Source organism: Pelmatolapia mariae, linkage group LG3_W, assembly GCF_036321145.2.
Source record: "Pelmatolapia mariae isolate MD_Pm_ZW linkage group LG3_W, Pm_UMD_F_2, whole genome shotgun sequence".
NCBI classification, from domain to species: domain Eukaryota; kingdom Metazoa; phylum Chordata; class Actinopteri; order Cichliformes; family Cichlidae; genus Pelmatolapia; species Pelmatolapia mariae.
Window position 1 is genome coordinate 61,589,058 of NC_086229.1, and position 15,448 is coordinate 61,604,505.

Below are 15,448 nucleotides of genomic sequence, written 5' to 3' on the forward strand. Positions count from 1 at the left end.
GTGAACGACTTTTTAGCTGTGCTGGTTTACTCTTCACAGCCAAACGAAGTCGGATAGCCTATGTTAATTTAGAAAACCAGCTCTTGCTGAAACTGAACAAAAGGTTCAGAAAGTAAAGTGTGACAGAAATGCTAAGAGTTTAAGACACTTACCTGCCTGTTGTTCAGTGTATGGGGAAAAGTTTAAACGGTTCTACGCATGTTCAGAAACATTTTTGTCATTGTTTTAACAAACAAAATTCCTTCTTTTATATCTACATTTATGTACAAAACAAGTTACCTTTCTATACCTTGTTCATCTGAAAAATGTGCTTTGAACATAAATATTTATACTGGTGAATCGAGTTGAATGACTGCTATTGACGACAGAATAAAACATCAGTCTGTTAAAAAGTAATTAATACTCTGAGTAGTTTTTGAGAAGAGTACTTTGTACTTTTACTCAAGTATTTTTTTTTTTACACCAGTACTTTTACTTGTAATTGAGTACAATTTAACCAGTGTAACAGTACTTGTACTTGAGTACAAATTTTGAGTACTCTTTCCACCTCTGGTCAAATAAGTCCCAGCTGCTGGATGATGTATTTAAATGTTTAGTAATATTTTTAAACACACATGATTTTTAAGTTGTCACCTCACATCTGTGAAACGTTGCCTGTAGCTTCCTTGTTTTCTCCTCTGTGCAGAAGTCCTGTTTTGTTTTCCCTGAGAGGCAGTAATCTGAAATAGAATCTGTGGAGGAGCTATCTGACCCGCTCCTGTTAGCGTTTGAGCTCAGATCTTCACTAACTGATAAACTCAAGATGATTAGTTCACTGTAAGTAAAATAACTTAAACTGGCCTTCCTGAGCCCTGTGTTTGTCCAGCCTGCACATTAATTAGTTCTGTGGTCAAATCTGAAAGTACTTTCCTCTATGACTTTTGTTTTTAACAGCTTTTAATGAGTGGTCACCACAAAAACCACCTGTATTAGATGCTTAAGATTACTGTTTTTTAGTAATCTTTAATACTCCACTGATCACATACAAAATACATGATGATCCATTTCCAAACTTTATTAATAAATCATTTGAACTCAGGGGAAAATGTATGTTTAAAAAGCAGGTGGAAGGGTCATAAAGAGAGGAAGATAGAGGAAGCCATGACCATGATGTCATCCACTGGTTTTGACTTTCATTATCAAGTGTCATCATTACAGCCATCGCGGTGTTTCGATGGGTGAAGTCGTTAACCAGTAACCATATCGTGGTGTCACAGTTCTGGTCATTTTGATCAGGCATTTTCAGTTTCTTGTATTTTGGTGTTTTTTCTGATTCTTTCGTTGTCCTGTTTAGAATATTATACTCCTAAGTTTCATTGTTATTCTGGTTAAGAGTTTTGTTCTTAGGTTTACTTTAGTGCCTAGTCTGTGCCTGTCATATTTCCTGTTTTACTTTGAAGGTCCGTGTCTCATGTTAGTGTGTCGAGTGTTACTCTCCCCTGTGTTGTCATTATGTTTCATTGGAGTCAGCTGTGTCCTCATGTGTCTGCACTTCTCCTGATCACCTCATGTGTGTATTTAAGTCCTCAGTCTCCTCGTGTTCAGCATCGCTACGTCTGTGTTCCCTCCCACGTTCCAGGTTACTCTGTTTTATTCAGTATTTATATTCCATATATATATATATATATATATATATATATATATATATACATACAGGTCCTTCTCAAAAAATTAGCATATTGTGATAAAGTTAATTATTTCCTGTAATGTACTGATAAACATTAGACTTTCATATATTTTAGATTCATTACACACAACTGAAGTAGTTCAAGCCTTTCATTGTTTTAATATTGATGATTTTGGCATACATAACTCATGAAAACCCAAAATTCCTGTCTCAAAAAATTAGCATATCATGAAAAGGTTCTCTAAACGAGCTATTAACCTAACCATCTGAATCAACGAATTAACTCTAAACACCTGCAAAAGATTCCTGAGGCTTTTAAAAACTCCCAGCCTGGTTCATTACTCAAAACTGCAATCATGGGTAAGACTGCCAGCCTGACTGCTGTCCAGAAGGCCATCATTGACACCTTCAAGCAAGAGGGTAAGACACAGAAAGAAATTTCTGAACGAATAGGCTCTTCCCAGAGTGCTGTATCAAGGCCCCTCAGTGGGAAGTCTGTGGGAAGGAAAAAGTGTGGCAGAAAACGCTGCACAACGAGAAGAGGTGACCGGACCCTGAGGAAGATTGTGGAGAAGGACCGATTCCAGACCTTGGGGGACCTGCAGAAGAAGTGGACTGAGTCTGGAGTAGAAACATCCAGAGCCACCGTGTACAGGCGTGTGCAGGAAGTGGGCTACAGGTGCCGCATTCCCCAGGTCAAGCCACTTTTGAACCAGAAACAGCGGCAGAAGCGCCTGACCTGGGCTACAGAGAAGCAGCACTTGGACTGTTGCTCAGTGGCCCAAAGTACTTTTTCGGATGAAAGCAACTTTTGCATGTCATTCGGAAATCAAGGTGCCAGAGTCTGGAGGAAGACTGCGGAGAGGGAAATGCCAAAATGCCTGAAGTCCAGTGTCAAGTACCCACAGTCAGTGATGGTCTGGGGTGCCATGTCAGCTGCCGGTGTTGGTCCACTGTGTTTTATCAAGGGCAGGGTCAATGCAGCTAGCTATCAGGAGATTTTGGAGCACTTCATGCTTCCATCTGCTGAAAAGCTTTATGGAGATGAAGATTTCATTTTTCAGCACGACCTGGCACCTGCTCACAGTGCCAAAGCCACTGGTAAATGGTTTACTGACCATGGTATTACTATGCTCAATTGGCCTGCCAACTCTCCTGACCTGAGCCCATAGAGAATCTGTGGGATATTGTGAAGAGAAAGTTGAGAGACGCAAGACCCAACACTCTGGATGAGCTTAAGGCCGCTATCGAAGCATCCTGGGCCTCCATAACACCTCAGCAGTGCCACAGGCTGATTGCCTCCATGCCACGCCGCACTGAAGCAGTCATTTCTGCAAAAGGATTCCCAACTAAGTATTGAGTGCATAACTGAATGTAATTATTTGAAGGTTGACTTTTTTTGTATTAAAAACACTTTTCTTTTATTGGTCTGATGAAATATGCTAATTTTTTGAGACAGGAATTTTTGGTTTTCATGAGTTATGTATGCCAAAATCATCAATATTAAAACAATGAAAGGCTTGAACTACTTCAGTTGTGTGTTATGAATCTAAAATATATGAAAGTCTAATGTTTATCAGTACATTACAGGAAATAATGAACTTTATCACAATATGCTAATTTTTTTAGAAGGACCTGTATATGGAATGATTCTAGAGTGTGCTGCCTCACATCCACTGTCCTGGACTACAGTTGGTGGCAGTCTGCAGCTGCATGAGCACAGTGGTTAGAGTGGCCCTAGGTCAAGATGATGGAGTTTGAGTCCGTTCAAGCAGGAGACGAGAGATTTGAGGCAGCTAAAGGAAAAGATGATGGAGGTAATTGCAGTAATCACATTTTTATATTTTGTCTCTCAGTGATTCAAAATCACTGAATCATACCTGTTTGTTATCCTAAAAGCAGAGACACAATACATTTTATCATATAAATACTAAAATATTAGGACATGGTATTTATCTTATCCTGAGATATTAAGTTCCCCCCCTTGTTGTTATCAAATAACAGCTAAGAGTCATTCACCACCTCTATGGTTTCAGATGATGTGGTAATAAATCATCTGTGAAGACATAATTCCACTGCAAAGGCCACAAAGAGAGGGAGTCGCCGTTACACATGGAAAATCTTTGACTTCCCTTTAAATTGCAGCTTGCTCACAGGAAATCGTGCTGCCTGCACTCATAATGTGTTTTTTGTTCAAAGTAACGTCTGATTGTCTTTATTTCCTGGGTGATGACCTTATGACAGCAGGTCAAACCCAAACTATGAGTGAAGGAACAGGCTGCACAGCTGGTCACAAAGAGAGAAAAGAAGAGGTCAGCAATGAGATTGCTCATCATGGTTAGCTTCTATGTTAGTCAGCAACATTATAAAAATGGAAGGAACTCAGAGAACATTAGTCATACTTCCAATAACCATTACTAGTAAATATTTGAGATTCCTGGTGGTTTCCTATTATGTTGTTTTAATGCACAAGTTTTTTTCAAACCTGCCATAAATATGCTGTAGTTATAAAACCACATGTATAAACTACACAGAACACAACTTAAGATCATTTAAAATGGGATGTGAACAAAAATGATTACATTATAATAAATGAATAACAATTGTATTGAAGAAAATGTAAAGATGTACAAATATGCTTTGAAGAAAATCTAAAACCTCAGTTCTGGTATCTGCATCCATCTGCGCCCTATTGGCAGTGACTCATGGCTAATAGGGAGGAGATGTGGGAGTCGCACAGGTCAAAGGGACCTGTTGGTTATGCAAACAGAAGAAAACATCTGCCAAAGGAGGTGAAAGACTACAAACCTACAAAAATGGGACAGTTAGGATACCATTCTCAGTAGACTGAGAGCCACCAAAATCCTGGTGTGTGCCTCCATCTTTGACTATTTTCAAGTCTTTGTGAAAGCACTTTGCTTTTTTGAGTTTCTCTTTCTCTATAAAACATCCTTGAATATTAACTTTTTAAAAGTATTTTAAAGAAAATCAGGCCTTCAGCTACAATTTGTGAGACGACAATAAACCACACACAGTCGAAGGACTGCGATGATTCCTCAAAAGTAGCTGTCTGTCAACTAAGACATCTATAAGGCATCTAAGAGGACAGAATAACAGCTTCTAAAAACCAGTTTAAGCCTCAAAATGCACAAAATCATTATTCAGAGATAGCAAACCAGACAGAAAGGATTTAAATCAAAGTGAAGTCAGTCTGATGTGGTGAACAGAGTTTCTAAACACTGTGGCACAGCTGGATATACAAACAACAATAGGAGGAGGACTCTTTAAAGATCGATCGCTTCAGTTATTTAAGCTGATCAGACTTCTCACTCTTTCTGTGCCTGAGACTCAAACAAATAGGTTTGACATCACATTATTCTTTTTTACACTGACACCACTTTAAAACAAGGTTTCCATGATGTCTGTTAATGTCCTTGTAAGATGGACTTCCACACACGCAATGTTTGTGCTATTGGATATCAGTTTTTATAATTACACGCACATATAATGACCCACAGTCTGTTCGGCACTGGTCTCAGCTCTCCATTCTCATGCCAGTCTCTCGCTTCACTATAAAGGTAAAAGAGATTGTCATCACTTCAAACGCTACCAGCTGTGGCCCCACCTGCCTCTCCAGCACCGCCCCCCTTGAGCTCACTGCACCACCTCTCCCTTGCAGCTGAGCCAGGGACCACACCTCCGCAATAGACCTGTTAAATCTTGTCTCATGCCTCGTCTTCACCTCCTCTGCTGTCATCTGTAGTGGGAGGGACTAAGATGTGAGGAATAGAGTTATTATGTGCAATCTAACGAATGACAAAGACGTATGTTTCTTGGCAGACTTGGGAACGCCTCAGTGTTTCCCTAAAGGAGCTGGAGTAGGAGGCTGAGGAGAGGGACGTATGAGTGTCTGTGCTCAGTCTGCTGCTCCTGCAACCCAACATTAATGAAAGTATGAATAAAATATGTATTTGTGAATAACTTTTCAAGTGATTTCTGAATGTTCACTTTTACTTCTGCCATATCGGTTAAATGCTGCCTCCTGATGTCCTGTGATCATGACATCATCATGAAATGATCACAGCAATAAGTATTTTGTTGTCTGTTATAACACCCACAGCAAATGGTAATTAATCACACAGACCATTAAAAAAATCTGATTTCAGAAGCGTTTATTGATTTGTCTTTGTTCTCAGCTTGAAGACAGAATAACATTCATATTTAATGACATTTGTAGTATATTTGCTAATTCTCACCAATCACTAGCTGGCGTATCTTTACTCATTTCTCTGGATTATCATGAATTCTCCCAATCCCTACTTACAAATGCCTTTGTTTGTTTCTCTATTTTACATTCTTTTAATGACTTACTGTTCAGTGTAATAATTTTACTGTTTATTCCTTACTGTGAAGCAATTTGGTGTACCCCCTGGTTTTAAACATGTTATATAGTAAAATTGTTTTGTATTGTATATATATGTGAACACAAGACTGTTAAAGCGCTATGAATAATTTGCAAAAAATAATTTACATTTCTTAACAAATATTTCTGTCAAAGTGTGAACTAATAAATGAGCAGAAATGTTTCCAGCAGCTGCTTTACTTTAACTTTGTTTCACCGTTTTCATCATCTTTACTTAGATTAAATCTATGAAAATCAGCGTGTGAATTAAGAAACCTACGAGACATGTAAGATGACATTTAGTCACTGCTTCTAAACACTGTGGTGCAGCTGGAATATACAAACTATAGTGGGAGGACTCATTAAAGATTAATAGCTTCAGTTATTTAAGCTGAAAACATTGGAGGACACAGCAGAGTTCTCTGTGGTGGTGAAAGAGAGAAGGTGACATGAAGAAAAAGAAGAAGCACCATTAGCACTTTGTAATTAAATTGTAATTAAAATGACCCTCATATGAAATTAAAGAGTAATGGTACCAACAGGACTCCTTTAACCTTTTTTAGTCACAAACACACAATAGCATGAACACAGTCACACACAGGCAAGTATCACATGCACTAAACATCTGGAAACAGGAGAAACTCAGAGCATCCTGTCATCATTTCATGAACACAGGGGCAAACTTCAATGAGGTATTAAGCCTCCACTCAGGGATTGTACTTTGCCCGGCTGTCGTATTGCACCATGCCAAACAAAATAACTGAAAACACGACTGTAAACCCGAGACCATTGACCTGACTGAAATAAGTACAATGGAAAGGTGTAAGAAGAGAGAAAAGTGGGGGGGAAAAATGACAATATCACACAGAGATCATCCTACAGTTTAGGCTGCATAACTGTACCAGTATATATTTACAGTTCACAGTTTTTACAGGACATTTCACACCTTAAGCTGAATGATACACCTGCCACACAGCATGATTAGTTTCTTGTTAGTCAGTACTGACAAAAACTAAATACAAAAAATACAACACACAGTTCATTTCAAATCTTTCAGTAAAAGTTTCATGATCCACAACATCAAAACATTTGCTTTGTTCCTCGTCTTTCTTTTACTGTGAGCGTGGTCCTGAATGCCAACCAGCCTTATCTAAATCTTATATTTTAGCACTCCTTCCATAAGTACACACAGTATGAACCACACTCGTGCTATTTTCTCATAGGATGATACAAGTTCTATTTTTCAATTTCCATATTGCTTACCAACAACGTCTAAAGATCCACACACCACATCTGCTGACAGCGACGCCTCTGTGATGGGTCCTAAAGCCTTTCTGGTAAAATCTCAAAACAATGATTCTGCTCATCTGGACGTAGTGTTTTCAGTGGGAGAAACATTTTTGCACTCATCCAAGTGAATTTTTCAGTCTCAGCTGATGAAGGTTTGGCGACATAATAAACAGCACACTTACATAATGACTGAAACCAGCACCACTGATTAACAATGGGACATAAGGTCAGTTCGAGTCCTGCATTGCTGTGTAGCTGTTTTGCATAGAGTAGTTTATAATCCTCAGACAAGTTACCATTGACAGAGTGTGCGAGGCACAAAAGCACAAGTTACTATCGTTACTTTGGAGATTATATAGATGTTTCCCTTTTCTTGACAAAATGTCATCATACAACATGTTGCCCAGTCTCAAACAAATGCCTCCTCCACTCCTGTTATGAGCAACTGTGACAATAAATTTCAACTCATCCCAAGATATTGATGCATCATTACTCTGAAGCACTTACATGATGTCCTCCAGAAATAAATCTGTATTATAATCATCATCTGCTTGTAACACATTCTGTACATCGCTGGCTAGAGACGGTCCTCTCAACACAACATTCAACAAAGTATTAGGTAAAGCATCATCTTCACCCACCTGAACCACGGGGCGACTGTGGCGACCGTGGTTCAGGTGGTTGGGAAGCTCATCTGTAAACGGGAGGTTACAGATGAGGTTCAATCCCCCTGCTCTCTCTGTCCTGGTCGTTGTGTCCTTGGGTAAGACACTTCACCTACCGCCTACTGGTGTTGGCCAGAGGGGCCGATGGCGCGATATGGCAGCCTCGCTTCTGTCAGTCTGCCCCAGGGCAGCTGTGGCTACAACTGTGGTTTGCCTGCATCAGTGTGTGAATGTGAGAGTGAATGAATAGTGGAATTGTAAAGCGCTTTGGGTACCTAGAAAAGCGCTATATAAATGCAATCCATTATCTAAGGCTTCATCAATTAAATTACCCAAACTCCCTCTTACCCTGGCAGGAATATGGTCTAGATTATCTACAGCAATCGTTCTCAAATCAACACGCTGCTGCAGTTCTCTGGAATTATAATCAGGTTTATCCTTAGTCCTAACCCCACCACTCCTCTGCACAGTGTCAACTTCAATCACATTATCAGCATTGTCAACTGATTCAAAATGATCACTAGAAGAGGCTAGAAGATCATCAAATGTCAAAATGACCTGCGGCTCACCATTTGCTTCAAAATGGTCACTACACTGTACAACCTCATTAGTTACCAGAACTTAAATTATGCCTCAAAAAACTAAGAAAGCTTGTAGTGTTGTTAAAATCAGCCCAACTTTTAAGTAAAAAAGTCTACCAGCCAACATACTGGACACCTGTGGCGTGTCCAGCGGGGTGGCCTGGGGGGGCACAGGCCACCCCCCCAACCAGACTGGCCACCCCAGGTGCCACCCCGAAGCCAAAACAATAAAATCCAATGAAATATCAAATGTACGATTATGTTTTCACAGTGAAGCTCAGATATCCGAGTGTAAGCGAATGCAGCATCGGCTTCTGCGCTCTGAGCGTCATGTTAGCAAAGGTAGGAGAGCCAAGCAAGAAAGAGGCACAGTTTTTCGGCAAAAGATTAACAATTTAACATAGCTGGACTGGCCATCGAGCATGGCGGAGCTTCCACAGCGGCTAGCAGGTGGATGAGGGAAGGGGAGGCAGGAGGAGGAGAGACCCGAGGCGGCCGCCAGTCCGAGTGTCAGGTGAACTGAACTTCAGGTAAGAAGTTATGACCTGCAGTCTATCTGGGTCAGATATAAACTAAGTTTAGGTGGAGTTTATTTTCGGTGTGCTGACTTTTTACAGTCCGTTACAATAACTTGTACTGGTGTTAGCTAGCATGACGGAGTTTCTATACAGCTGGGTGGGTGCTGTGATGTTACTGATAGTGAACTTTATTTTATTCATAAGTTTAGTCAGTAGAGTTGCCAACCGCTCCTTAAAAAATGGAATGGTCCCTCATTCAGAGAAAATATTACAGGTTTTGTATTGAGCTGAGAAGAGACGCAGTTTGTCCCGTACTTTAGCTAGAATGAAAAAAAGACACAAACCTGGGGTTATTCTGTGTCTTTGCTGCACAGCTGCCTCTTCTTCTCTCATTCTCTCCTCCCTCTCCTGTTTCTACTTCAATCATGAAACTGATAAATGATCAGCTGATTGGCTTTTCTCTTGTTTATCACCCACTTTGCGCCAGAAAGAGGAAACCGCCGGATGTCGCGCTAAACAACAGCTGCACGTTTAAGCTTGATCAGCTATTGTTAGAATTTATTTAATATTAATTTCTAGTATCAGCTGATGTTTGCTGGAGCCACAGCTGTAAAGCTGCTGGTCATGATGTCAGTTTGGTTATCTGGTGAGAGGGAAACATGCAGATGAAACCAGGAGATGTCTTTACTGAATCATCAGAGCTGAACAGGTGATGGAGAAACAGGTTTACCTTTTAGGTGACATGGATGAGTTGAAGTTATGAACTGTTTCTGAGAGACAAATAACACCAGGATCCTTTTCTATGTAGCTGACAGCCAGTAACTGTGCAGGGGCGGATCTAGCAAAGTTATGCCAGGGGGCCAGGTAGAGGATTAACAGGGAAAGGGGGGCATAAAGAAATACTTTTCTTTCTTATTCTCATTTAAAATATCTCGCTTTAATTAAATAATTATCTGAATCTTGCGAACAAAGTTTTTATCTGATGTAAAATTGATAGAAATCATACATATACCAACAAGACAGTGTACATCACTGTCACAACAGCATTTGTTTTCATTCAAAGGCTTTATGGCTTTAATACCTGGTGGGCCGGTCTCTAGTCAAAATGCCCAATTTTTTGTCCCAGTCCAGCCCTGCAGGTTAATACTGGCAGTGTCACCATGCCAGCTGACTGTATTTCATCATCAGCCAGTGTTGTTCTTTATACATCAATATTACCAAAGTTTATCATAAGGCAGCATAGAAAGTATTTACTTGCTTTCAGGTTTCATTCAAATGTTAGTCTTTTCATTTGTTTCCCCACTTTTTTCCTGTTTCAAAATCAAACACCAGTTTGTGAGAAGATTATCTTCTTTTTTTAATAGGCAGATAAAGTTTTGCATTGGCTAATTTGCCAATTGTATGTTAAAAATATTCGTATTTTAATATTTAAAAATGTTTTTGCCCAAAACATACATGCACTATATGTCAGTAAAAATACTATGCAAATATTGCTGCACCGTAGTGGTTAAAACCTCATTCTAATAAGAGTCAAAAGCAAATTCAGTTATTAGGTTTACAGGGTTATTGAATGATGGTTAACTGTTGGTAGAATTTTTTTTTAACATTATCTGCCAATTACATCTGCCACCCTTCTCCAAATCTGTGCCCCTACCTGGCCCCCCCAACAAAAATTTTCTAGACACGCCACTGCTGGACACTGTTCTGCTGAACAACTAACAGTTATATTGCCATCATTGTTAGAATCTTACAACGAAACAAACAACTCAGATTTAATTATCCTGAAACTAAGTTAAGGCTTTCCACAACTTTGTTTTGCAAGTTACATTACTTATAAAATCAAAATAAAATGTATTTACGGTTCAGCCACAAGTGCAGTCTCCAGATCAAACAACACATTTGTTTTGTATTCAAACACAGAAGCTTGGTATATTGTAATATTTCAGGGATTGCTTGTTTCCAGTCGTGGCATTACTGGTCAAATGACTGTCATGGATTTAGGTGATCCAAATGTAAGTGCAGAAGAAAGTCTTTAACAGAACATAACTGTCAGAGTCATAATTTAGGATTGTCATTTGTATTTGGAAACATATAATCATTTATGCTTAGAGATATATAATTGTTTGTATGTTGATAAAATGTCTCATCCTTATTTAGGTCTGCTAAGGGTCTGGGTGCACCATGAGGGGGGAGGACGTTCACTCCCTTCTGTTGTTCTGACATAGCTCATACACATTCATGGTGTGGAATTACAGGGATTATTTTACATAACCATCATCTTATCATTGCATTAATTATCATTTCATCAAAGTTTTTATTGAAGCTGCTGGCATTATGTTATAATTTATATTATAGGGGTTATCATAATCAAATATTAACATTTTTATTACAGGTGCAGTTATAACTACTTTAAAATGATTGAGTTAAATATATATGTATCATAACTCATATGCTGAGTATATTGGTACAGTAAAATAGTAGCTGAGCAAAGGCCTGAATGTATTCAGCTTCGTGTGGTATTCGAGTTTGCTTAGTTACAGGTGACGGAAGGATGTCCAGTCCATGGTGACCTCAAAGGCCTTAGATCATCACCATATTCTTAAGAGTATGCCACAAGGAGGAACTTCTGTGTTTGCATTTAATTCTTTAAATACATGAATGTTCTGTACATGCAAATTATGTGCTTGTAAACGCAAGAAGGGGCGTTACAATACCCTGATGTTATAAAAGCAATCTAGAGTGTATTTTGGGTAGAGATGTACAACTGTTTTGCAGTTTGCACCTCTCCACGCAGCGTGCATTCATTAAAATCAATTGTTTGAACGACCTCTTCTGGACTATCATTGTTTTACTCTCATCCTCAATTTCGAACACGTAACATTTGGTGCATTGGCCGAGGTTGAGGGAGAAAGTTGGAGAATGAGACTGAGAGGGTCCAAGGTGCTCAAACAGGCAGACACGAGTCAGTGGTCGAAGTGAGTGGACATAAGCCGGCTTATTTAAAGGTAAGGCACTACCTGTTGAATTATTTCCAAACAGTGCTGGATTGGACCTGACAAAATTGAAAGTCTACTCACTGAAAACTACTGGTGAATGTCTGTTTTTAATTTTGGTGAAGTTTTCATGAAGTTTACCGGTTGAAGTAATGATAAGGAAGTATAAGTGACAGTACTGAGTAATGAGAATAAAGGAATGAAAAGAGAATTAAAGCAGTTGGACTGCTAAGTGAACTCTTAGAATGATAGGGAATTTGGTCATTGTGTGGGTTCAAGTCCCATTGGTTATGCAACCCTTAAGAACTTTCTCGGAGGTGACGCTCCCTGCTGGATAGAGAAATTTATCCTTCACCTAGCGATGACTAGGGATAGTTTCGGGCAACATCCGAAGAGGACTGGGGAATCTCTAAAACTGTTGAGGGTTGTCCTTAATCTTAATCCTGGTTTGGATGTAGATTGTTGGTTCAAATTACTCTAAATTTTTCAAGAACGGCAGCTGGGCTGCTAAGAAGCGCATAGCCCGGACGTTGCGATCCCTCCTCGATGTGGACGCGCATTGTTGACCTATCGGTGAATAGGATTAGCTCGGTTTGGCTTGACCGTGGGGTACAGGGCATCCTGAGATAAGCTAGTGGTTGGACCACTTTACCGTTTGGAACGGTATCTGCGCTTTTTTGGTCAGTAGAAACCGGGTTTCGGGCGTGTAACTATTAACTTTAAACTTCGGGGAAGCCTGGGATGTGAAATGTCCCCAAAACAGAGCTTTTCGGCAGGGGTTGAGTTGGTTGACGCTTTTAAATTGTGATAGAACATTAGATATGTGACCACGGCCCGGGGCCGAGACTGGTTAAATTGATCACAAAAAACTCAGGGAGTTTGTCCCTTGGAGGGTTAAGTTAAAATTTTGTCTAAATTCTGTAGGTTATGCAATTTAAGGCCTTGTAAATATAAAGACGTCTGTAATATAAAATATGAGATCTATGAGTAAGATCAGTCTCTGGGTCAGTAATGCACAGCCGGATGTGCACTGATGGTGTGTGTAAATGCAAATGAGCAGTGGGGACGCGCAGAGAGGGTGGTTTCAGTTTCGACAGTATTGAGCGTTTTGCCAATTTTCCTGTATATAAGAGGTTGGTTTTGCTTATTATGAGAGTATGAATACAGTTTGAATATATTAGTGTGGATGTATAGTAAATGACTGAATTTTGATAGATGTATATTTCGTGAGCCATAAATGTTGGTGTGTTTTATTTTTCAGTTATGTGTGTGTGGGGAGAAGCGGTGAGGACGATGAGAGGTTTCAGTTTTCTTTTTCTTTTTTCTTTTGACCTGCTCTTTCTGAACATGGAAGGCATGTCTAAAATACTCGTATGAAAGCGTATTTCGAGTGATTTTAACCGTGTGAATGCTGTCAGTATTTGATTTGAGTGACTCTGCATGATTTGTCTGAGTGAGTGGAAAGTGGATGTTTGAGAGAGAAAAGGCAGTGTGTGTGAGACGGGTCATGGCGTCTGAAAGAGGTTAGAATATTTAAAAGTGTGTATGAAATATATTTCTTTTTTGATGTAAAGTAGGATGTTTTACGTCTCTGTGTTATAATTTCTTTGTTTGTATATAGGCTCTGTCTGCCACAGGCACTGCAGCAGGCTGGTTATTTTGAGAGTGTGTCTGTGTCTATGTAAATGAGACGCCTGTGACTTATTTAGAGTGACATTTCCTGTTTACTAATGAGTGGCTAATGACTGACTGCAGAGCCTGGGTGAAGGACGACGTATATTGGTGTTTTAAGGGAAGAATTGCTTTTATTTCTACTTTGTTGGCATTACGGTTGTTAAATACGATGATTACTTTATGATACATGTCTGTCTCATTTTGCATGTGTGCGATTGGCTTTCAAATGTAGTTTTGTAATGTAACCTGTACACTCCATGGAGGAAACAGACCATGGAGTTTTGGAAGAAGATAGCAGAGATATGACTGGCTTTACGTTTAGTCTTGTGTTGACTCCAATAACGGATGGTCAGACAGGGCTGGTTGAAACAGAGGTGCGTGTTTGCTGTGAAATAGGGGCCACTGACCATGACTCAAAACACAAAGGCTGTGAGATTAAAAATTACTGTGAGTAAAGAGCGCTATTTAAATGTGTGTGAGTGAAATGAAAGCATATCGTTTTAGATAAAGATTTAGTAGAATTACTGATTATTTGTAGACTGATTATTAAAAGGAAGTCTCTGCAGAAGCTGTAGAAACAGGAAACCGTGTGTGTGTGTCTGGGACAGGAAATGCATGCCCATAAAAGGGAAGCTCACGGTGACAAGTGTGCACCCAGAGTAGAGAGAGAGATTTAACTCTGGGCAGATGAAGCAAAAAGGGAGGTTTTAAGATAAACAATGAATATGATACTAATTATATGCTTTAGTGTGCCAATACAGGTGGACTCTCTCAACTTTGCAACCTTGAGTTCAGCAGCAGAAAAGTAGATTAAAAGAATTGGGAGAAAATAAGCCAGTCTTTGGCTCGAAATTGTGCAGCTTGAGCTCTCACTTTGTCCTTGACCCCGAGAAGAAACGCAAGGGACAGCCAATTTCCTGATGAAGACCGATAGAACATCGTGGACGTGAAGAAGTAACGGAAGCTAAAAGACAGTGCAGGCGAAAGCAGTAACACTGACAACGACTGATGAGTCCAGCAGCATGGGAGACAGCACGTGATGCAACATGCATGCTGGTGAAGAACAGCGTGATATGTCTGCTTGAAGGCACTGACTGACATATTTGCCAAGCTTGGAGCAATCTTGGAAGAAAAGACTGAAAAGATGGGTGGAGAAGAAAACAGAGCAAATGAAAATAAGACTGAAGGAAGAGGAAATACTGAAAGATCAAAACAGAGAAGAAACACACTGTGTTTGCTGGGGCTCTGAAGCCCGAACAGGACACTGTGAATGGAAAAGGACCAGTGAGAGATGAAGCTGGACGAGTTTGACTGCGAGAAGATAGGAGATGATTGGATTGAAATTGAACCCTGAACTCGTGATAGTTTAGGGATGTCCACCACATCACAACAAAGAGGTAAACAATACAAAAGGTAAAGATGATCAAAATAACTGACAACTATATTAATGAATAGAAAACACACATATACAAATTGTTACATGTGAGATTATTTTTGAAACGAATCAGAAGTGAGATAGTTTGAATCTAGAGCTCAGTGAAAAGATGCATAAATTAAATATGAATACATGAAAATGCAATGAATACATAAGGATGCAATGAAGAAGCAGCTTACACTCATGCAATGAAGAAACTGCTTACACTTAATTAAGATGATCAC

At 39.6% G+C, this 15,448-nt stretch overlaps 1 protein-coding gene across 1 annotated transcript in view; it reads left to right on the forward strand.

The window, feature by feature from the left end:
• Positions 1–3,413: 3,413 nt before the first annotated feature.
• Positions 3,414–15,448, forward strand: part of LOC134623830 (low affinity immunoglobulin gamma Fc region receptor II-like) — a 38,847-nt gene continuing 26,812 nt past the window's right edge. The window contains exon 1 of the mRNA XM_065470212.1: positions 3,414–3,483. Within this exon, the coding sequence (XP_065326284.1) occupies positions 3,414–3,483 (70 nt within the window). The remainder of the gene's footprint in view (positions 3,484–15,448) is intronic.